This window comes from Cydia splendana, chromosome 22 (genome assembly GCF_910591565.1).
Source record: "Cydia splendana chromosome 22, ilCydSple1.2, whole genome shotgun sequence".
NCBI classification, from domain to species: domain Eukaryota; kingdom Metazoa; phylum Arthropoda; class Insecta; order Lepidoptera; family Tortricidae; genus Cydia; species Cydia splendana.
Window position 1 is genome coordinate 2,561,960 of NC_085981.1, and position 22,760 is coordinate 2,584,719.

The 22,760-nt window shown below is 41.1% G+C and overlaps 1 protein-coding gene across 1 annotated transcript in view; it reads right to left on the bottom strand.

Annotated features, from left to right (window-relative positions):
• Positions 1-22,760, bottom strand: part of LOC134801665 (protein transport protein Sec24C) — a 37,943-nt gene that overhangs the window by 4,243 nt on the left and 10,940 nt on the right. The window contains exons 8-19 of the mRNA XM_063774284.1: positions 18,314-18,503; positions 13,926-14,035; positions 13,535-13,648; positions 12,879-12,968; positions 12,505-12,690; positions 11,635-11,782; positions 9,381-9,541; positions 8,321-8,489; positions 6,521-6,733; positions 1,965-2,159; positions 899-1,084; positions 139-332 (exon numbers count right to left, since the gene is read on the bottom strand). Of these exons, the coding sequence (XP_063630354.1) occupies positions 139-332; positions 899-1,084; positions 1,965-2,159; positions 6,521-6,733; positions 8,321-8,489; positions 9,381-9,541; positions 11,635-11,782; positions 12,505-12,690; positions 12,879-12,968; positions 13,535-13,648; positions 13,926-14,035; positions 18,314-18,503 (1,956 nt within the window). The remainder of the gene's footprint in view (positions 1-138; positions 333-898; positions 1,085-1,964; positions 2,160-6,520; positions 6,734-8,320; positions 8,490-9,380; positions 9,542-11,634; positions 11,783-12,504; positions 12,691-12,878; positions 12,969-13,534; positions 13,649-13,925; positions 14,036-18,313; positions 18,504-22,760) is intronic.

A 22,760-nucleotide genomic window follows, 5' to 3' on the forward strand; every position in this document is an offset into this window, starting at 1 on the left:
GCCTTAATACACCTCACAGCGACGCTGAGCTGATTATCTAGCTCAGGTAACATGCATACAGTACGCATGTCTGTTGAGGTGTGTAACTAACAATTTAAACCTTATTGCCTTGAGATAAGTATCAACTATGTAACTTACCCTCATGGCCTTTCTTCTTGATCTAGTCGCATCTTCTAACACGCCCCTCACAGCTACGCTGAGCGGATTGTCCAACTCAGGTAACGTACATACTCGCGTGTCGATCTGTTGAGGGGAAGCCGCGTCGAACACGTCTCGTACGAAGTCGAGCGGGGCTTGGGAGCCGACCCAGATTAGCATGTGGACGCCGTTTTCTGAGAAAAAAAAAGATAAAATGTTGAGTGCCAATGACGACACGTTGTCGTTATTTAGTGCAATGAGCTCTGGGACAATAAAGACATGGCTTTTCGGGTTCCGTACGTTAAAAGGAAAAAACAGAAGCCTTATACGATCGAAATACTTATTAACCTATACACAGATTACAGGAAAACCAATAAGCTGATTATATCACTCTCAATTTATAGTCGAACGGCAACGGCATCGACGACAGCTACCACTGACGACACGTTGTCGTCAAAGAACCACGATTTAATTTGTGTGTTAGCTTTTAGTTTCTTACCTAATAGATAAACTCCTTGGTCATTGTGTCCGTGTACACGACGGACGTCGACACGTCGGCAGTTAGAGTGCGGTATAGGCCTTTAGTTTCTTACCTAATAGATAAACTCCTTGGTCATTCATCTTGTCCATGGAAGCCCTGAGCGGCGTGAGTGCGGGCTCCTCCGCGAGACGGTGCAGCGGCAGTTGGCGAGGGTACGCGTACACGACGGACGTGGACACGTCGGCGGTTAGAGTGCGGTATACGCCTTTAGTTACTTACCTAATAGATAAACTCCCTGGTCATTCATCTTGTCCATGGAAGCCCTGAGCGGCGAGAGTGCAGGGTCCTCCGCGAGACGGTGCAGCGGCAGCAGGCGAGGGTACGTGTACACGACGGACGTGGACACGTCGGCGGTTAGAGTGCGGTACATCGCGCACGATTTGTCGTCGCAGGTTATGTCCGTGCCTGAGAAAAAAAACAGTTAATGATAATGTACTAGCATAATTAACAGAGCACACCGGCAATTCCCACGCTGGATTGCGAAGCGCAGTGTCTCCAGTAGGCGAGGGACTTTTGACGGGGAAAGGTTCACCTTGGTTACTATTAAGCTATTACACCGTATGGTGTTATAGTCTGGGGACATTTCTAATGTTCCTAAAGCATCCGATCGTAAAATACAGCTAGTATAAAGTGGCAGGAGCGATTTTGACCGGGGGAAGGTTTACCTTAGTTACTATTAAGGTATTACAACGCATGGCATTATAGTCTGGGGACATTTTTTTAAATATTACCTACTCCTAAAACATCCGATCGCAGCTCACAGCTCAGAATATAGTTTTAGTGAAATAATAGCGTACCTACACTATATAAACCTTTATATGGCATTATATTGTGGGGATAGTTTCAGTTTTTTTGTGTCTTACTTGCTCCTAATGCGTCCGATCGTAGAACACAGCTAGTATAAGGTGGCAGCAGCTTCATACTCTCCGGCAGCACCAATTGCCCAGCGCTGGACGGCGAGGCGCAGTGTCTCATGTACGCGTGGGACTTTGACAAGGGAAGGTTTACCTCGGTTACTTACAAGGTATTACACCGTATGGCATTATAGTCTGGGGGCATTTTTCTAAATATTACCTGCTCCTTATGCGTCCGATCGTAGAACACAGCTGGTATAAAGCGGCAGCAGCTTCATACTCTCCGGCAGCACCAATTGCCCAGCGCTCGACGGCGAGGCGCAGTGTCTCATGTACGCGTGGGACTTTGACGGGGGGAGGTTTACTTCGGTTACTTACAAGGTATTACACCGTATGGCATTATAGTCTGGGGGCATTTTTCTAAATATTACCTGCGCCTAGTGCATCCGATCGTAGAACACAGCTGGTATAAAGCGGCAGCAGCTTCATACTCTCCGGCAGCACCAGTTGGCCAGCGCTGGACGGCGAGGCGCAGTGCCTCCTGTAGGCGGCGAGCGACTTGGCGCAGCGAGCGGCCAGGCCTTCGCGGATTTGGCGGGGGGTGTGTTCTCTGAGCGCCCACACGGCTGGAAGAAATAGTTAAGGTTAACAGGTGCGAAAAAATATAATTTAGTTTGTAAAAAAAGGTTCAATTTTCGCATGAGATACTGTAATAGTGGGTAGAAACGACCGAACGCGACAGACAACGAAAGTTTGTATGTCAGTTAGATTCGGTTCGTGTGTGTGTTACTGGTATTATGTATGCCAAATAAGGTCAGATATTGAACTTCATACCTGCAGCTAGAAAAAAAAAACAAAATAAACTAAATTAAGGTTTAATATAAATTCAATCATGTTCAAAATTTAACCAAAATCATACCATCCTTCTAACCTAACTTTACATACATCCAACTTCACTTTGATAACTATATAAACCAGTCTAATAGCAACAAAGAGTTTGCTATTACGGCAAATTAGTTATGAAAGCGGATTAATACTACTTCAAAGTCGATTAATTCGTCGGTATTTTTGAAGTGAAAACTTCTTTAGCGGCGCTGAGCACTTTTTGAGGTGGGGAAAAAATGATAAACTCGATTCAGCGTAACGCGTAACGTAACGCTGACGTCATGTGTCACGGACACTGTTATTCACCAAAGAACTTTAGTCATAACGTATCATGATCAGGTAAATTATTTAAAACTGGACTTTTATATTAAGCAATAAAGCTCAATGTTCTAATCTTGTACGGGCTGAAATACGAGGATCTCACAGTTACATTCTAACTTTATATCACTCAAATATAATTCAATAAAGCTACATCTTGATGAAATCGCTAATAAAAGTGAACTCTAGTACTGGTGAATAAAACTCAAAATATCATGACCAAATATATTTAGATGCGAGATCTGCAAGGTAACTTTACAATTTCTATTCTAGTTTTAAACAATTAACGCTACAGTTTGAATTTCGAATTTTAAACAAGATCACTGACCAGCAATTTCGGAACTAAAGTTTTTCAATAGAAAGGAGGATGGGTCAATAATACATAGTGCTGCAGACATTTTGGACTAGTCATTGGGTTTGACTTCTGTCGGCACTCCCGAAGTGCAACCTGTTGTTTTTTTACTAACTTACTCCGATAAACATGTGCCGCCATATTGACCACCCTCAATCTCTTCTGGCCGCTGCGGTGTGTGTATAACAGAGCATGTATATATAAAGTCTATTTCAATAGAACTTGCTAACTATGTAAACAAACAACTTAACTTTGTTGTATCACTGTTTCTCTTTGAATTTTCACACCACCTCATCAAATACCATTGAAACCATACACATATACACTATTGAAACGGTCCGTTCCGTAAAATACACAAATATATAACTGTATCTTGGATATTTCATTAAAAGTTTAAAATGGGTTCATAAGTTAGGTTATTAGGACCTGTTGGAATGACGGTTTTGTTTCTTTTAAATTCTACAATTGTCTATGATGGGTAGTGTTGTGACTAAAGTTTGTGATATAAACCCGCTACACACTACCCAACCCACGCTCTGTACCTACCGCCGCGGTTATAAAATACATCAATACATCATTCTTAAGTACTAATTTGTCTTCTGGTCGTGATTAAACAAATTAAAAATAAGTAACTACTTATCAAACTGCACAACGGGACTTAATCGCGTATTTAAGTTTTAAGATTTACCTCCGACGTTTCGAGGACGGCGTTGTCCCCGTGGTCTCGGAGAAGACTGGCTCAAGTTGACATCAACATCTTCTAGCCGCGCGAGTTTTTCGAACTACCCGCACTTGGTCTTGTTTATCAGTTTGAACGTTTTGCGCACTAGGGATGTCACTCTGTCGACACACAACACTAACGATATTCGATTTATCGACTGTCGATATTCGTTTCCGCTTACATTTACTAATGACTGGATTCCATGTGGATGAGATCTTAAAACCCTCGTCCCGATTAAAATTGCAATGTTTTTTGATTTCAATGGCTTCCCGCACTTTTCTACTATAGAAATGGCGATCCGTGGAGAGGATTTTAGGGTTATGCAGCTCAATCCAGTGGTTTGGTCCTGACTCCAGCAAAAGCAGCAGGTCCGTTGTGCAGTTTGATAATGTTTAATAATCGTGAAAGTTTAAATAAGTAACTACTTGTTTTTTACTTTTGGTATTTTATTATTCGATATGGTTTGACATTAGTAAAGTAGTAAGTAGGAGTCTTGCCCATCACTAGTAAATTCATCATTCAGAGACAATTTCAATATGGCGGTTTGTTTACATAGTTAGCAAGTTCTATTGAAATAGACTTTACTCCTCCTCTTTCTAATACTATCTGTTAGAGAGCAACAGGTTGTTATAAAACTAGTTACCTTGATTAGTAAGGAAGTTGAGCGTCGTATCAAGCTCCATACTCCGATAGACATCTGCCAGCTGCGGCGCCGCTCCTAACGCCAGGTTGAGCACCCTCAATCTCCTCTGGCCGCTGCGGTGTGTGTATAATAGAGCATGTATATATACTCCTTCTCTTTCTAACACTATATATTAGACAAAGCCACAGATCTTTATATAACTACATAGTTACCTTGTTTAGTAAGGAAGTTGAGCGTCGTATCAAGCTCCATACTCCGATAGACATCTGCCAGCTGCGGCGCCGCTCCTAACGCCAGGTTGAGCACCCTCAATCTCCTCTGGCCGCTGCGGTGTGTGTATAATAGAGCATGTATATATACTCCTTCTCTTTCTAACACTATCTGTTAGAAAGAGCCACCGCTCGTTATAAAACTAGTTACCTTGTTTAGTAAGGAAGTTGAGCGTCGTATCAAGCTCCATACTCCGATAGACATCTGCCAGCTGCGGCGCCGCTCCTAACGCCAGGTTGAGCACCCTCAATCTCCTCTGGCCGCTGCGGTGTGTGTATAATAGAGCATGTATATATACTCCTTCTCTTTCTAACACTATCTGTTAGAAAGAGCCACCGCTCGTTATAAAACTAGTTACCTTGTTTAGTAAGGAAGTTGAGCGTCGTATCAAGCTCCATACTCCGATAGACATCTGCCAGCTGCGGCGCCGCTCCTAACGCCAGGTTGAGCACCCTCAATCTCCTCTGGCCGCTGCGGTGTGTGTATAATAGAGCATGTATATATACTCCTTCTCTTTCTAACACTATCTGTTAGAAAGAGCCACCGCTCGTTATAAAACTAGTTACCTTGTTTAGTAAGGAAGTTGAGCGTCGTATCAAGCTCCATACTCCGATAGACATCTGCCAGCTGCGGCGCCGCTCCTAACGCCAGGTTGAGCACCCTCAATCTCCTCTGGCCGCTGCGGTGTGTGTATAATAGAGCATGTATATATACTCCTTCTCTTTCTAACACTATCTGTTAGAAAGAGCCACCGCTCGTTATAAAACTAGTTACCTTGTTTAGTAAGGAAGTTGAGCGTCGTATCAAGCTCCATACTCCGATAGACATCTGCCAGCTGCGGCGCCGCTCCTAACGCCACGTTGAGCACCCTCAATCTCCTCTGGCCGCTGCGGTGTGTGTATAATAGAGCATGTATATATACTCCTTCTCTTTCTAACACTATCTGTTAGAAAGAGCCACAGATTGTTATAAAACTAGTTACCTTGTTTAGTAAGGAAGTTGAGCGTCGTATCAAGATCCATACTCCGATAGACATCTGCCAGCTGCGGCGCCGCTCCTAACGCCAGATTCAGCACCCTCAAACTCCTCTGTCCGCTGCGGTGTGTGTATAATAGAGCATGTATATACTCCTTCTCTTTCTAACCCTATCTGTTAGAGAGCAACAGGTTGTTATAAAACTAGTTACCTTGTTTAGTAAGGAAGTTGAGCGTCGTATCAAGCTCCATACTCCGATAGACATCTGCCAGCTGCGGCGCCGCTCCTAACGCCAGGTTGAGCACCCTCAATCTCCTCTGGCCGCTGCGGTGTGTGTATAATAGAGCATGTATATACTCCTTCTCTTTCTAACCCTATCTGTTAAAGAGCCACAGGTCTTTATAAAACTAGTTACCTTGTTTAGTAAGGAAGTTGAGCGTCGTATCAAGCTCCATACTCCGATAGACATCTGCCAGCTGCGGCGCCGCTCCTAACGCCAGGTTGAGCACCCTCAATCTCCTCTGGCCGCTGCGGTGTGTGTATAATAGAGCATGTATATACTCCTTCTCTTTCTAACCCTATCTGTTAGAGAGCCACAGGTCTTTATAAAACTAGTTACCTTGTTTAGTAAGGAAGTTGAGCGTCGTATCAAGCTCCATACTCCGATAGACATCTGCCAGCTGCGGCGCCGCTCCTAACGCCAGGTTGAGCACCCTCAATCTCCTCTGGCCGCTGCGGTGTGTGTATAATAGAGCATGTATATACTCCTTCTCTTTCTAACCCTATCTGTTAGAGAGCCACAGGTCTTTATAAAACTAGTTACCTTGTTTAGTAAGGAAGTTGAGCGTCGTATCAAGCTCCATACTCCGATAGACATCTGCCAGCTGCGGCGCCGCTCCTAACGCCAGGTTGAGCACCCTCAATCTCCTCTGGCCGCTGCGGTGTGTGTATAGTAGGGCAGCCTGTATGTATACTCCGTCTTCGCCTGTTAGCTTGTCGTCATGTTTGATTTCTACGCCGATCGCCTTGTCCGCGTCTGAGAAAAATATCATATTATTCATAAATTATTGCCTGAAAGTCAAAATATCCATTAACTATTATAAGTATAACGTTTTAATATTTTGTGTTCTACATTGTAGCGATGATTGTATTTGTAACGCAAGTCGATAAATGAGAACTCCTTATGACACATAAAAATGGCCACAATATTATTATATTATATAATTATATAATATTCCGGTCTCTGTTCATAATAAATTAATTTGTTGAAAAAAAGTTGTACTTTTGTAGGAGGTCCCGTGTTTGAATCCTGCGGGCTCAGCACGGTTCCATTTTTATCGACTATCACTATGCGCGTCCCTTTCGCACTTACATACTTGTTAGAACGTGACAGTCATGGTGACAAGGGATAAAAACGCGACCGTGCTAAGCCGCCTGGTAAGGGTATTTATATGTGTGTTTATCACAAATATTTGTTACTGACTTAAAAAGTATCCACAACACAAGCATGACTGAGCTTTTAATTTTTTTTGGAAATTTTCCGCAACTCGCTTTATCACTTATCAGTGATCTCTTATCACCAGGCGGGCTGTATGCTTGTTTGCCACCAAAGTGGTATTTAAAAAACTTGCACATCTACAGATGGTGTCCGTATAAGCCCTCCTCTGCTTGAAATAATGTAGGGTAAAAAAAGTGTAAAAACATACCAATGGCAGCCAGTTCAACATCAGTCGTATTAGACATGAAGAAGTGTCCATAGAAGTCGGTGGCGCGCCGTCGGACGGGACACCACACGGATCACGTCAGACACTATTCTGGGGCCGTCTAAGTCTGACAGATGCATTTACCTTTGTTTGAGATTAAGCGACTCATATGTAGAAATTGTAGAGTTAAGTTTTACACTTACCAATGGCAGCCAGTTCGACATCAGTAGTATTAGACATGAAGAAGTGTCCATAGAAGTCAGTGGCGCGGACGCCGGTGGATGTCCGCACGCGTATTACTGCGTCATGCGCCGTCGGACGGGACACCACACGGATCACGTCAGACACTATTCTGGGGCCGTCTAAGTCTGACAGATGGATTTACCTTTGTTTGAGATTAAGCGACTAATATGTAGATTGTAGAGTTAAGTTTTGCACTTACCAATGGCAGCCAATTCAACATCAGTAGTATTAGACATGAAGAAGTGTCCATAGAAGTCAGTGGAGCGGACGCCGGTGGATGTCCGCACGCGTATTACTGCGTCATGCGCCGTCGGACGGGACACCACACGGATCACGTCAGACACTATTCTGGGGCCGTCTAAGTCTGACAGATGGATTTACCTTTGTTTGAGATTAAGCGACTAATATGTAGATTGTAGAGTTAAGTTTTGCACTTACCAATGGCAGCCAATTCAACATCAGTAGTATTAGACATGAAGAAGTGTCCATAGAAGTCAGTGGCGCGGACGCCGGTGGATGTCCGAACACGCATCACTGCGTCATGCGCCGTCGGACGGGACACCACACGGATCACGTCCGACACTATTCTGGGACCGTCTAAGTCTGACAGATGGATTTACCTTTGTTTGAGATTAAGCGACTAATATGTAGATTGTAGAGTTGAGTTTTGCACTTACCAATGGCAGCCAATTCAACATCAGTAGTATTAGACATGAAGAAGTGTCCATAGAAGTCAGTGGCGCGGACGCCGGTGGATGTCCGCACGCGCATTACTGCGTCATGCGCCGTCGGGCGGGACACCACGCGGATCACGTCAGATACTATTCTGGGGCCGTCTAAATCCGCCTGTGGGCAAAATTAACATTATATTATAACAATTAAAACAGGCAAATTTGACATTCAATTCTATATTTGTGACAAGTTATTTGAAAAGTTTTCATCACAGACAAGACATCCTCCAGACTGAGCATAGTAGCTTTACCCCCTCTGCCACAAATACGGTAGTTTTACTCCATTATCAAGTCGAAAGTGTCTTTGTGTGACGTCCGTGTCTTTGAACGGACCAATCACGGCACGGGACCTCGCTCACCTTGTCCCCCGCACCCCCGTATTTTTGGCAGCATCTGTTTCATTAAATAATTGCTCTAAACTCCGTCAAGAGGATTCCTAGTCGATGGTTTTCATTGATACAGCGATCCGGTTTTCCGTGAACAAATAGGTATATCGGATTTTTGGGGGCGCCTTACTTATGGCATAAAAGCAGAGCTGGTCTAGCTCGTTGCAGAAGTAGTTGAGCGGGCAAGGGGCTCAAAATGATCTACACACGTATAAATCTAACCTGGAAGTAAGTGTACTTGTGTAGCTCTCCTCCAGTTAGTCTGGACAGTTGTCCAATAGTAGCGCAGTCCATATACGCGTTGTTGCATATAAACAGTTCTACCGCAACGCCGGCTTGAGAATAGAGCTGGCCTAGCTCGTTGCAGAAGTAGCTGAGCAGGCAAGGCACTCAAAATGATCTAGACACGTAAAACACTAACCTGGAAGTATGTGTACTTGTGTAACTCTCCTCCAGTTAGTCTGGACAGTTGTCCAATAGTAGCGCAGTCCACATACGCGTTGTTGCATATAAACAGTTCTACCGCAACGCCGGCTTGAGAACAGAGCTGGCCTAGCTAGTTGCAGAAGTAACTGAACGGGCAAGGCACTCAAAATGATCTAGACACGTAAAACACTAACCTGGAAGTATGTGTACTTGTGTAACTCTCCTCCAGTTAGTCTGGACAGTTGTCCAATAGTAGCGCAGTCCACATACGCGTTGTTACATATAAACAGTTCTACCGCAACGCCGGCTTGAGAGCATAGTTGGCCTAGCTCGTTGTATGCTGTCGTTTGCGGTGCTGGAAATTAAACTTTATGTTAGAGAATGAAGGTCGAAATTAAAAGGTAGAGATATAACACTGATTTAAACTTTCACGATTTTTACACATTATTAAATTGTACAACGGGACTTAATCGGGTATTAAAAACCCACACAGGCACAGAGGACAGAGTTGGCCTAGCTCGTTGTATACTGCCGTCTAATGTTAGTAGTAGTAGTAGTAGTAAACTCTTTATTGTACAAAAAGACATATTAAAAATAACATACAATTAGTAAGAAGTACAAAGGCGAGGGATCTCTTCCAGTTAACCTATGAGTAGATGAGAGGAGAAAGTGAAAAGAGGGTGACAAATGCAGCAAAATGTACAACAAGGTACCAGAAAGATAAAGGATATAAATACATACAAAATTTATTGGATAAACATACATATATTACACAAAAAGGAATGGGGAAAATACACTAAAAATTGGAAAGAATTATTAATGTTTTTGTAGCTTATTATATTAACAGCAACGGCTATATAGTATCCCATATTTACTTCAAAGTTCATTGTCTTCGAGATATTTGGCATAAAAGTTGAACAATTTTAGGCTAAAAAACTGGTTTTCTGGCCATAACTTTTGTGTTAATTAGTTTAAAATGAAATTAATGAAAACCCTAGACACGTTTTTCGACACGTCATAGAGGAAGCCAAATATGTAGATTTCGTACACGTAAGATCCTTCACAGCAAACGAGATACGAAAAAAGTGTTTTTTTTAGACAATGTTTAAAAAAATCATAAAAAAATAAGTATTCATTTCTTTCAAAATCCGGTAGACAAAACCGGAGATAAAAGATTGAAAAACCGATAACTGTTTGTCTTGTCATTCTATCTGTAGTGCAAAAAACGAGATACGATTCAAAACTTGTCAAAAATCTCCTCGGGTAGCCCCTTAAAAATCAGATTCGTTAATTTGAATAATGGCCGATCGACACTTTGATTCTGATTAATAGATAATTGAAGCTTCTAACTTGTTTATGAATACAGTTGTAGTGCAAGGTGCTCTAAAGAGGTGAAGGTCACTTTGTTTAAGGCGTTTTGCACTTCCCTCTACACCTGCAATCTGTGGGCGGAGTATACGCAACGGGCATATGGGGCCCTTAGGGTCCAGTACAATAATGCGTTCCGGGTGTTGATGGGACTGCCTCGTTTCTGTAGCGCATCAGGGATGTTCGCGGCGGCGCGCGTGGATTGTTTCTATACTACCATGCGTGCACGCGCAGCATCCCTGGTGCGCCGTGTGCGTGGCAGTCCCAACAGCCTCCTTCGCATGATAGCGGATAGGGTTGACTGTCCCTACTTGTTACACTGTGAGGGATTGCATTCGCCCATCAGTGTTGTTTTGTTTTAAAAAATAACCCTGTACCTACTAACCCCTTAGTTTGTAAGCATTACTAATAAAAATTGTGTCCATGTGTTACACGTAATAAATAAAAATATTCATTCATTCATTCATTCATTCATTCATAATTATTTTCCATCGTATTTCCACGGAAACGTACGAACGTGTCTTGTTATTTCAGTCAGTCTCTGTACAGCCGCCATCAGATATATCGGAGCGGCCAAGGTGTTCACAATATGCGAACACGCGCTCTAACGCCCTGACAATAATTTGTGAGCGCCTTGGCCGCTCCGATATATCTGATGGCGGCTCGAAAGGTACTGAGATTGACTAAAGTAGCATGACAAATACGAACGTTTCCGAGAAAATACGATGGAAAATAATTATGCACTGCATCTGACGCCATTAGCACATTTAAATCCAGTTTAAATGTACTATTAGAAGTATTAGAACAAATTAAATTATTTTCAGAAAATATTTTAATTTGTTTTTATTTCAAGTAGAAACACTATTATTTATAAACTGAAATAAATGTCATATACTAAGAAAAAGTGACCAAGGCCTCCAGTGCCCCAGGCTGGAATCGAACCAGCGTCCTCTGCTATCGCGGCAGATGCCTGTGCCATTCGGCCACCGGGCCACAGCGGCATAGGTCGAATTTTTCCAAGTTATATAGATTATATACTCTTTTTACTGAAGGCTTAAATATTGCCTCTAAAATACTTACAAGTGATCTGTTTCTCCTTATCCGTGCCTAGTAGTTTCCTATCCTCCCTGTTGATAAGTTTGCCCGGCGCGTTGTAACTGGGCAAAGTTGTGTGGAACACGAGCAGTTGACCTGATGTGTCCGCCGCTTTTAGCGCTTCGTATCCCGCCTGCGGAAAAGCGGAAGTTTAGATTGAGTAAAGTTGCAAAAATCGTGGGCAAACTTGTATCCAACACGAGCCTTGTATGTAGCCCGTCTACAGAAAATTAGCAGATAATGAGATTGGGCACAGTTGACATGATGGGGTAAAATTGCCAAAAATATAATGTAGGTGGGCAAAGTTGCGAAGAGATGAGATGATGGCGCTTGACGAAGCTGCCTTTAGCGCTTTGTAGTTCTACTACAGGATAGTTCAGTCACCTGCAATATTATGTTACTCTTCGAAGGCCGCAAAAATATGTGACGCGCTCTTATGACTCTACAAATAAGATCATGTCAGACACGTGAGGTGGGGACTAAAAAGCTTATAAAGTCAGCATCACATTCGCATCGAAATCGCCGGACGGCATTTTTTGTACTCTAGGTACGTCGGGCAAATGCACATGCGACATAATGTGTGTGTTGTTTTATACATTTGTGATTGATTTTATTTCTATTTGTCTACATGTAACTATTTATCTGAAATAAACGTTTACAATTGAAGGGATGTTTACAAAAACAACATAACTGCTTAGAGCGGTTGACACTTTTTTAAGAACATTGTTAATCGTTTCAGGTGTCAACCAGTGTTGTCAGTCATGTTGTTTTTGTAAACATCCCTTTAATTACAAATTACAATTGCCATAATGGGCAAAGTTGAGACACTAGAACACTTATAAGCAAGCAACGCACCTGCACGGCTGGCAGCAATATCGTTTCCGTCTCCTTGTTGTCAGCAAACATATTGGGTAGTTGCTGCAAAAGTGCTTGTAACACCACCCCACTTTCTTCTGGCGTCACGAGGAACCCTTCCAGTAAAGGTACGAACATGTCCGCCACATCGCCTACTGACATCATTTGTGGCTGTGCTAGGGAGCCCTGAAAACAAAAATGTTTATTTTATTTTTGACCCCCTTATTCTAAAAACTTTACGCCCTTTTTTATTATACCTTTTATAATGTAATTTATTTTTATGTGAAAGTATTTTGGACGTGCATAAACTTGGAAAAAGTTGCCACGCGAAGCAAAGTTGTGAAGGACAAATGGGCAAAGTTGCAATAACTTACCTTGATATTGTAGAAGTGGACGGTGGAGCTGTAGGTGATGAAGCCTACGCGGGTCCAGCTTTTACCCGTTTGCTCGTCTTTGGGTATAGCCTGTAAAAACAAGCCATTATAAGCCTAAATGCTATGAAATAAGGTCGAGAATCAGTAAAATTCGGCTGCTCAAATTCAATAAATCATTTATCAAAAGTGTTCTTTATAATTGGAAAAGCCAGATGGCCTACCGCGAACCACGTTCAACGTGTTGCCTCTCTGTCGCACTTGTAAATTTCTACGTAAGTGTGACAGGGAGGCAACACGTCGAACGTGGTTCGCGGTAGGCCCCCAGGCACATTCACCGTCATATAATTATTATGAATACATGATGATGGCGGGAGTGAAGAGATTAATAGTTGAAGTTTTAGCTATATTCTAAAACTTCAACTATTAATCCGATTAATCCATTTTACTATTAATTTATTCTAAAATAAATCCCTGAAGTTTTATAATTTATTCGAATTCGCATTCGCGATATAATCGCGAGCGTATAGTTTAGAATAAATCTGAAATAGCCTTATTACTACTATGTATATTAAATTATATGGCGTTACGCCATTCTGCACATGATTCGAATTCCAATTAAAAGTTCGAAGTCACAGTAAACATTGTAACAACAGTACCTCAATAATCTCCTGTATGTTCTCGCAGATGGTGTGGACGAGGCCGCTCTTGATAGCATTGTAGGATACGTCAATTAAAAACACTATGGCGGGCGGGTTAGGCAATGTGTTATTCTGAAATAAAACGATCAAATCATTAAAAAAAGCTGATTACTTACTAAATTTTTACTACTTATTTAAAACGTTAAGATAGGAACTGTCCCATCCTAAAAATAGACTATAGGTCTAATTGAATAAAATTCTCTGATAATTGTGATTTACTGTGATTAGGTTGTCTGGAGGAGATCGCTCTTTAGCTACAAGACCGTCTGTTGTCTAACATAGTTTGTATGTCATGTTTCTTGATATTGGTGAGCAATGAAGAATGATTGTATTGTAATTATGTACTTACTCGACAATACTCCTTCGTAGCGACGATCTCGTAGGCACCGAGCGCCATTTCTGCGGGCAGATGTCCGTATTGCTGCATGCTGTTGATGTACTGTGTGTACTCCATGGGTACTGTGGACAATCACAGGTATATTGTCAATTTATTGCAAATATATCGAGCGTTGTATTTACAATTACATACAGAAATTGAATAGGTAGGTAAAACGAATCCGCATTTTTCCTTTAGTTTGTTTTTTTTAGCATTAGAAACAAGCGAAGCAATCTTGACATGACTGTTTATTAAAAATCACCATTGAAAAATAAATCACAGCAAATATGTTACAATTTTAAATCATATACGATCTTTTACATTCTTTTGCTTTCATAAGTAATATAAACTATTTTTTAAAGCGTTTTTTCAATATTGTTTAATAAAAAGACACATCAAGATTGTTTACCTTCTTTCTAATGCAAAAAAAAAACGAACTATAGATTGTGATTAGAAAAATTAATGATGCATAATTAATTAAAACGTCTTTTCACAAACGACGTGCTATCGCCAGATACTCCCGATACCCTCTCGGCCTTACGATCTAAACATCCCTCGGCTCCTTCAGTACCACACTCGTTTGCCCCACCTACAGCTGACCAGGCCTGCCTCCAAATCGAAGGCAAAGACGTTATTGACGCCATATTTTCTTTCAAAACCGGTTCGGCGGCCGGCCTGGATGGGATCTCGCCCCAACATTTGAAAGATCTTATTTCTCATTCCGTGGGCGACGCAGGTGAGCAGCTTGTCTGTTCCCTTACTAAATTAATAAATTTTATGTTTTCAGGCAAAATTAACACTGATATCGTCCCGATTCTATACGGGGCAAACCTGATCGCCCTAACCAAAAAGGACGGAGGGGTGAGACCCATTGCGGTGGGGTCTACTTTACGACGTCTGGCTTCAAAAATTGCGGTTAGACACATTAGACCAAAATTACAATCCCTTTTTGAACCAATACAGCTAGGTTTCGGCACGAAAGGTGGGTGCGAGGCAGCCGTCCATGCCCTAAGGACCTACCTTTCACTCGATGATTGCGAAATTGTTGTCAAAATTGACGTTAAAAATGCTTTTAATTCGGTTAGTAGAGACACCTTGCTGACAGAAGTTAAGGACAAAATTCCGGAACTATACAATTACCTTTTCTTTTGCTATTCAGACTCATCTAAATTAATGTACAAGTCACATGAATTATCTTCCGAGGTTGGCTGTCAGCAGGGTGACCCTCTCGGGCTAGCAATTTTTAGTTTGGCTATAAATCCAATTATCAAAAATTTAAAATCAAAATTCAATGTGTGGTACTTAGATGACGGAACCCTAGGAGGTGACGTGAATACTGTACTCTCTGATTTGTCTTTTATTAAGAGTAGTTTCGAAAATATTGGTTTAGAACTGAATTTCAGTAAATGCCAACTCTTTATTCAAAAATCTTCTTGTACTTTGCCCAACTTACAACCCAAATTTGACGATCTGACTCCCAATATCAAATCAGTAGACAAGTATTCTCTTTGCCTCCTGGGTTCTCCTATATTCGAAGAATCTTTTCCCGATTATATTTCTAACTCCATAACTAAATTCAAAAGTCACACGGATCGCTTACTCGAAATTAGCCCTCATTATGCTCTTGTGATTCTTAAATTCTACCTTTTTGTCCCTAAATTTACGTATGTGCTCCGCTGTTGTCCTTTTTGGATACATCAAAATTTATTGTCGCCCATAGATGATTTGATCAAAATTAGTTTAGAGACGATTCTAAACATTCAGCTAAGTGAGCCTTCCTGGTCTCAAGCGTCCCTCCCCATTCGGTTTGGAGGTTTAGGAATTCGCAAAATTTCCAGTGTGGCTTCCCCAGCCTTTTTGGCGTCCACTCATAGCACGTCTGGTCTCATAGGAAATATCTTAAGGGCTTTGCCCACAAACTGTGAGATCGCGGGCTTTGAGGACGCCAAAAATGCTTTTAAAATTGCTTGCCCAGGCAAACAATTTCCAGACAACCCAAATTCACAAAGGAGTTGGGATAATGTTTACTGTGATTTAACTTACAATACTCTCCTAAACAACTGTACAGGTCCAGACCGCGCGAGGCTTTTGGCGGTCGGAGCCCGGGAAGCCGGTTACTGGCTACATGCCCATCCTTCGCCCAATACTGGTACTTTCTTGGATCCGGCCTCCCTTAGACTGGCGACTGGTTTGCGACTCGGGGTTTCGGTGTGTACGCCACACATATGCTCTTGTGGCACGGACGTGGACCGACTGGGACACCACGGATTATCTTGTCAAAAAAGTGCAGGCCGTTTTTCGAGACATGCGTCGCTTAATGACATAGTCCGTCGGTCTCTTGCCACCATCAATGTGCCTGCTCTTCTTGAGCCGACTGGCATTATCAGAGATGATGGCAAGAGGCCCGATGGAGTGTCCTTAGTTCCTTGGAGCTTGGGACGGATGTTGGTGTGGGATGCTACCTACGTAGACACACTGGCACCGTCCCACCTCCAACGGACTACTGTAAAAGCGGGCGGAGCGGCGGAAAGCGCCGAAATTCTAAAACGTAACAAATATAAGAGCCTCGGTAGAGAGTACCATTTTGTACCATTTGGTGTTGAAACTCTAGGTCCATGGGGTCCCAGCGCGCATAAGTTGTTCGCAGAAATCGCGAAGCGTCTGGTTGACGTAACTGGTGACCGAAGAGCTGGCGGCTACCTCGCACAACGTATCAGCATTGCGATACAGCGAGGAAATGCCGCCAGCATCCTTGGTACAATGCCTCAAGGGCCTATTTTAGATTTAAGCTAGTTATTAATTTCGTTTAGTATATATATTGTATGTAAATAAAGATTTATTTATTATTAATTCATGAATATCACAATATATGTATATAAGTATAGTTGAATTATCGAGAAGATGGAATTGCATTTGTAGTGGTTGTATGCTGATAGTACAAGAAAATAGAAAATTCAAATATAGAATGCCTGTAAACAAACAATACTACTACATATGCAATTCCACGCTCTCGATGATTCAACTATACATGAATTCACAAAGCTTAATTTTTTTGACACGACGACACTATGCTCTCATGGTGCAACTTTGCCCAATTTTTGCAACTTTGCATATTTAATGCGACTTTGTCCATACGTTACAACTTTTCCCACGTGATGCAATTTTGTCCATATAGCGCTAATTTGCTCATACGGTACAACTTTACCTACATGATGGAACTTTTCTATTAATTTCGGTAATATTTTATGTCCTACAAGTAACAAAATCAAACCATAATAAAAAAAGTTTCAAATCCAAAGCTGCATAAATTAAGTAGGTACTATGAGACTTGGGATGGTAAAGAAGTTTAGGAACGAACCTTTATTGGTAGCTTTGCAAAACGTGCACTAAAAATGTCTTCCGTCGTCTATAAACTTCATGTAGGGGCACATGTAAGCCTTGTGCAACTTTGCCCATATGAAGCAAGTTGGTCCATATGATGAAACTTTGCACATTATGATGCAACTTTGCCTAGGTTATGCAACTTTGGTCATTTAATGCAACTTTGCCCATAATGCAACTTTGCCCATATGTTGCAACTTTGCCCACTTTTTCTTCATGATGGAACCATGGTCTAATAAAACATGGTCTTCCATTCCCAGAGTGACACGGGCCTACGTCACAATAACATTGCCACTTTATTTCAACATAATATGTTACATGGGTACATTATACCTATGGTTAATAAGTTAAAATATTTCTTTATAATTTTATAATTTTCATTTATATGTATTTTAGCTTAAATTTTACAATAACACGTCATTTTTAATTACTCGTTAGCAATATCTTCCGATTCACGAAAGAAATTTCAGACTTTCGGGTAATTCTGTTTATACTACTGGCAACACAGGATAGCGCTGTGCACATTTGACAATTCGGATCTAGATAACTTCATGCCCTGACCGTCATCCTTGTCGAACGCGTGTTAATTGTTATTTCCTTCTCGCTCAGTGTCAGCAGTCGCAGTGTTTTCCAAACTTTTCACGCCGTAAGCTTGGTAATTAATGTGTAACTGTGAATTAGTTTTTCAAACGTTTGTCTTGTATAGATAAATAAAGTTTAATTTAATACATTAGATTTGTTTTATTTTACTATGTTTCTACATGAATAACTTAAAATTAATGCCGTTAAAATAATTTTCACCGTTGGTTAAAATTCTCCCACATTTCAAAGTTTGAGAACCTGTAAACAGCATGATGACGTAGGCGCGTGTCAGTTAGGTCATACGCGAATCTCGGAATGGAGTACCAGGCGGAGTATATTATTATACCATGGATGGAACTTTTGTTACATTTTTTTTTCTAGTTAAAAAGTATACGAACCTTCAGTGGTAGCCTTGCAGAACGCGCACTTAAAATGTCTCCCTGCGTCTATAAACTTCATGTTAGGGCACATGTAGGCCTTGCAGCGCGAGCAGCGCACCGGGCCCAGCGTGGGGCTCCCCGTCAGGGCTGCGAAGTCCAGGAGGGGGGGCGGACGCTCTTGCTCGAAGGTTTCCGCCATGGGGGATATCTAGAAAAAACAACATTAGTGGTGGTAATTGCTAATTGATAATTGCCTACCCACCACGACGCGTCGCCGCAGAAGACCCCCCGCCACCTGGCTGACGACGGTCCAGAGAGATCTGAAGGAGACCGAGATGGACGCAGCAACAGCGCAGGATAGAGAAAAATGGAAAAGACAGACAAGGAGAGCTGACCCCAGATGATGGGAAAAAAGCTTAGGAGAAGAAGAAGAGTGGTGGTAATTGCTATAACTGTTCCAAATTTTAGGTATCTACGTCAAACGGTCTCTGAGAAAAACGAATTTAACTGATTTGCAAGACCGAAGTGATCCCATAAGTGTTCCGTGAACGAAGTTTTGTACGGAACACTAAAAATATTTGGGGACTATCTTACTCAGACCAAACTAAACTAAGCTTCTACTTTAGAAACTAGGCGACGCTATATAAACTTAGACCAGTGTTGGCCGAAAGTTAATGCAAATTGAAAATGTTGGCCATTAACCATTATAAATTGAACCTTAGACCGTAACGGACGATTACAGTTTACGATTCACTTTATAATGGTTAATGGCCAACATTTTCAATTTGCATTAACTTTCGGCCAACACTGACTTAGATACATAGATAGAATCCAGAAATCATACTGGACTGGCCTAGCGGGTAGTGACCCTGCCAGTGGCGTGCACAGAGATTTGAGACTGGGTAGGCAAAATTACATCAGAAAACCGGGCAAGTGCGAGTCGGACTCGCGCACGAAGGGTTCCGTACCATAATGCAAAAAAAAAAACGGTCACCCATCCAAGTAGACGTGCGCGCCGGTAGAAAATAATCGGGCGGCGGCGCGCCACGAAAAAATCCACGGCGGCGGCGTGGGATTTTCAACTTTTCAATATACGTATAATGAAAAACCAAGATTAACTCTAAATCAACAAGGGAAAAAATCTCAAAAATAACTGTGTTACATCGTTTTTTTGGTTTATTGTAGAAAAATCATGAAAAAAAATCTAATTATAATGTTGAAAAAAACATATGTCAAGTATGTTGGACGTTGCTATGATCGGTGTAAAAAAAAATATCGGCGTAATGAAAAGACGTCCAGTATTTTGGACACGCCGAGTATAATAGAGTACCTACTGTACCTATGTGCATAAGGGTTTTTTAGTCCAATTCATGTTTTTTTAAATAAATATAGAATAATTGCATTTTTTAATTAGAAATACACTTACTGATAATGTCAACTGTATGTAATGAATTTAAGTAAGTAAAACCTATTATTTTTATATTTTTGCAATAACTTTATAGCTAGCTATCGTAGGTGGTAAAATTTTACCAGTCATTGACGTCATTTATTTCACATTAAATCTAACTTAGCGGGGTATCCTAGGAAGCAGTATCATCTGAGCAATGGTTTTTACAATAATGCATGCACTTTTATCAAAATTTTCGTAATATTTTTCTCAAATGAAATCGGGTCTGTCTCTTGATGAAAACAAATCCACACACACACACACACACACACACACCACATCCACAGGAAAAAAAATCCATAAAAATATTTTTTTTTTAATCTATTTGGTTAATTACGTTGTATTACCGCAAGTAATGACTTTTTAGAACGTTTTGAAACACCTAACATCCCTCTATTTAATTTATTTACCACAAAAACTACCAGACAATTTAATAATTTTACTCTTCGCATACTTGGCAACGTCCAACATATTGGACTTAGCAAAAGTGCTGTGTAAACGACAACGGGCAAAATACTGGACATTACACTTTTTACACTTGGTTTTACACATAAACACAAAACATTTTTATGTAAATCATATTGCCACGTAAAAAACAAACCAGTTAGTAACCTATTACACGTTATAACGCTGCTTAATACTGTCATATAAAAAAAAAATGGGAAAATGTCAGTCTGTCGGATGCTTCCTTGCAAGTTCTGCGTAGGTAGTCTGCTGTAGGACTTTGACAAAAAGATTATGTTCACACTGCTTCCCAATATTTTCTTACTTACTTAAAAATAACATATCATTCAAGTAGTAGTAGTAGTCGTAGTTTCCTGGTAGTGTAAGTACGCTACCAGGGGAAAGTAACGCTATGCTTTAATATTTGGTGCAGAATTTTTTTCTTGGGATGTCCAGTATAGTGGACGTTATCGATTTAAGGGTAAAAATAAATCAAGCAATGAATTAAAAAAAAACGGAACAGTCGGAACGCTAAAGCTAGGCACGTTGCACGCGCTTTATATCCATTGATTTTAAATTTGTACCCTCTTGCGGGTTTTGTCTCGGCGCGAATTTTAAACTACCGGCGGCGGCGGCGGCGCGCTGATTTCTTATGGCGGCGGCGCGCCGCGGCGGCGCGCACGTCTACATCCAAGTACTGACCCCGCCCGACGTTGCTTAACGTCGGTCAAAAATCACGTTTGTTGTATGGGAGCCCCACTTAAATCTTCATTTTATTCTGTTTTTAGTGTTTGTTGTTATAGCGGCAACAGAAATACATCTGTGAAAATTTCAACTGTCTAGCTACCACGGTTCGTGAGATACAGCCTGATGACAGACGGACGGACGGACAGCAAAGTCTTAGTAATAGAGTCCCGTTTTACCCTTTGGGTACGGAACCCTAAAAAATGAGAGCTACTAACTCACCAAAAAAATTTGCTTGATGGTTTTCATTTTGTTGTCAAGTCTTTTCAATTACTTCTTTTTTTTTGGCTAAACGAAAGCTTTGAAAACGCATCATTTTTAATAGTTTGCACACACACACACACACCCACCACAACTTTCACAGTTAAAATTATCAATTTTTTCACTAATCGCACTTTATAATTTCCGGCAACTGTTAACTGTTATCTCATAAACTCACCAAAACAAACAAACAATGGCGACCGAATAAAAAATGTAAATAAACTTAACCAAATACTGTAAACGAATAAAAAAATAGTCTCGTATTAGCACTAAATTACCATAGCAAATACTTTTTAAAATAGTCACGTAAACATCGGAACTATTCGGAAACTTTCGGGCGTCATTCGTTTAGGTTTGGTACGAAAGACACTGCCACGGAAGAAAGAATGAGCGCGCCGCGCTCTGACGGGAAACGGCATGTGCCTGGATTAGTATGGAAACCTATGTCGCCAAAACGCTGTCACAAAAATTGGCCATATATTTCTTATTTCGAAAAGGATTATGAGCCCTCGCCCATCTCAATAATTTGAACTTTACAGCAAAGAACATTATGTCGAAAATGCACTACGATTTTTATTTTTGTAAATTGACATTTATGCTCTATTGCTTTTACACTTGCATGGCTTTTCCAAGAGTGAATGCGATAGGATAAAATATTCGACTATGAGGTTGACACATGCGATAGGAATGTGCATGATTCGGTGTGATATCGATAAACGCTTATTAAAGATTAGTGTACACGTAAACTACTCAGGTTTTTTATACATATATGTATTACTATATTTTCTGGCGACGATTAGGTACCTACTTACTTACTTTATTTTATTTTTTATTTTTATAATAAAAACTGTTACTCCTTAGCACACCCCGCGTGATGTCCGCGTCCTCAGTTACGTGCTACATGTCGCGCAACCATCATCTTCCTTCTTCCTAGCGTTGTTCCGGCTATTTGCCACGGCCCGTGAGCCGGCCCGCGTCAGGCACGGAGCCTGGGGTCTGCTTGGAAACTTATCACAAGAATTGGCTTATGCACTCTTTTGTACAAAAGAGACTGTCATCTGGCCGTCCAACTCCGAGAGGAGACTTTACAGCCGTATTCGAACAATGAGATACGTCAAATACTAAATATTGAAACGATATGGGTCAAACAAGTGTCAAAAGTCTAGTCAAAGGTCAAATGTGAAGACCGCTTTAAGATTTGTCCAAGAGTGTGGAGCGAGCTTTAGACTGGCCAGCAAATACCCGGCAGTAAAATTATGTGACAGCTTAAAACTGACACCTTACCTACTCGTATTTAATATACAAAATTGACAAATATGTATCCATGGATGCAATACTATAAGAAAAACTTTAAATTAAATAATCCATTGAATAGCAATAAATAAGTAAGAACATATTTTGTACATAATATAAAATGTGTATAAGCGACGACTTTTTCGATATGATCATCCAGAGGCAAAACAAAAATAAATTATTAAGAACATGTATGAACATAAAAAAAATCGAACTGTGTATTTATACGAACATCGACATCGATAACATTTTTGATATGGTCCTCGCACTGTGGCT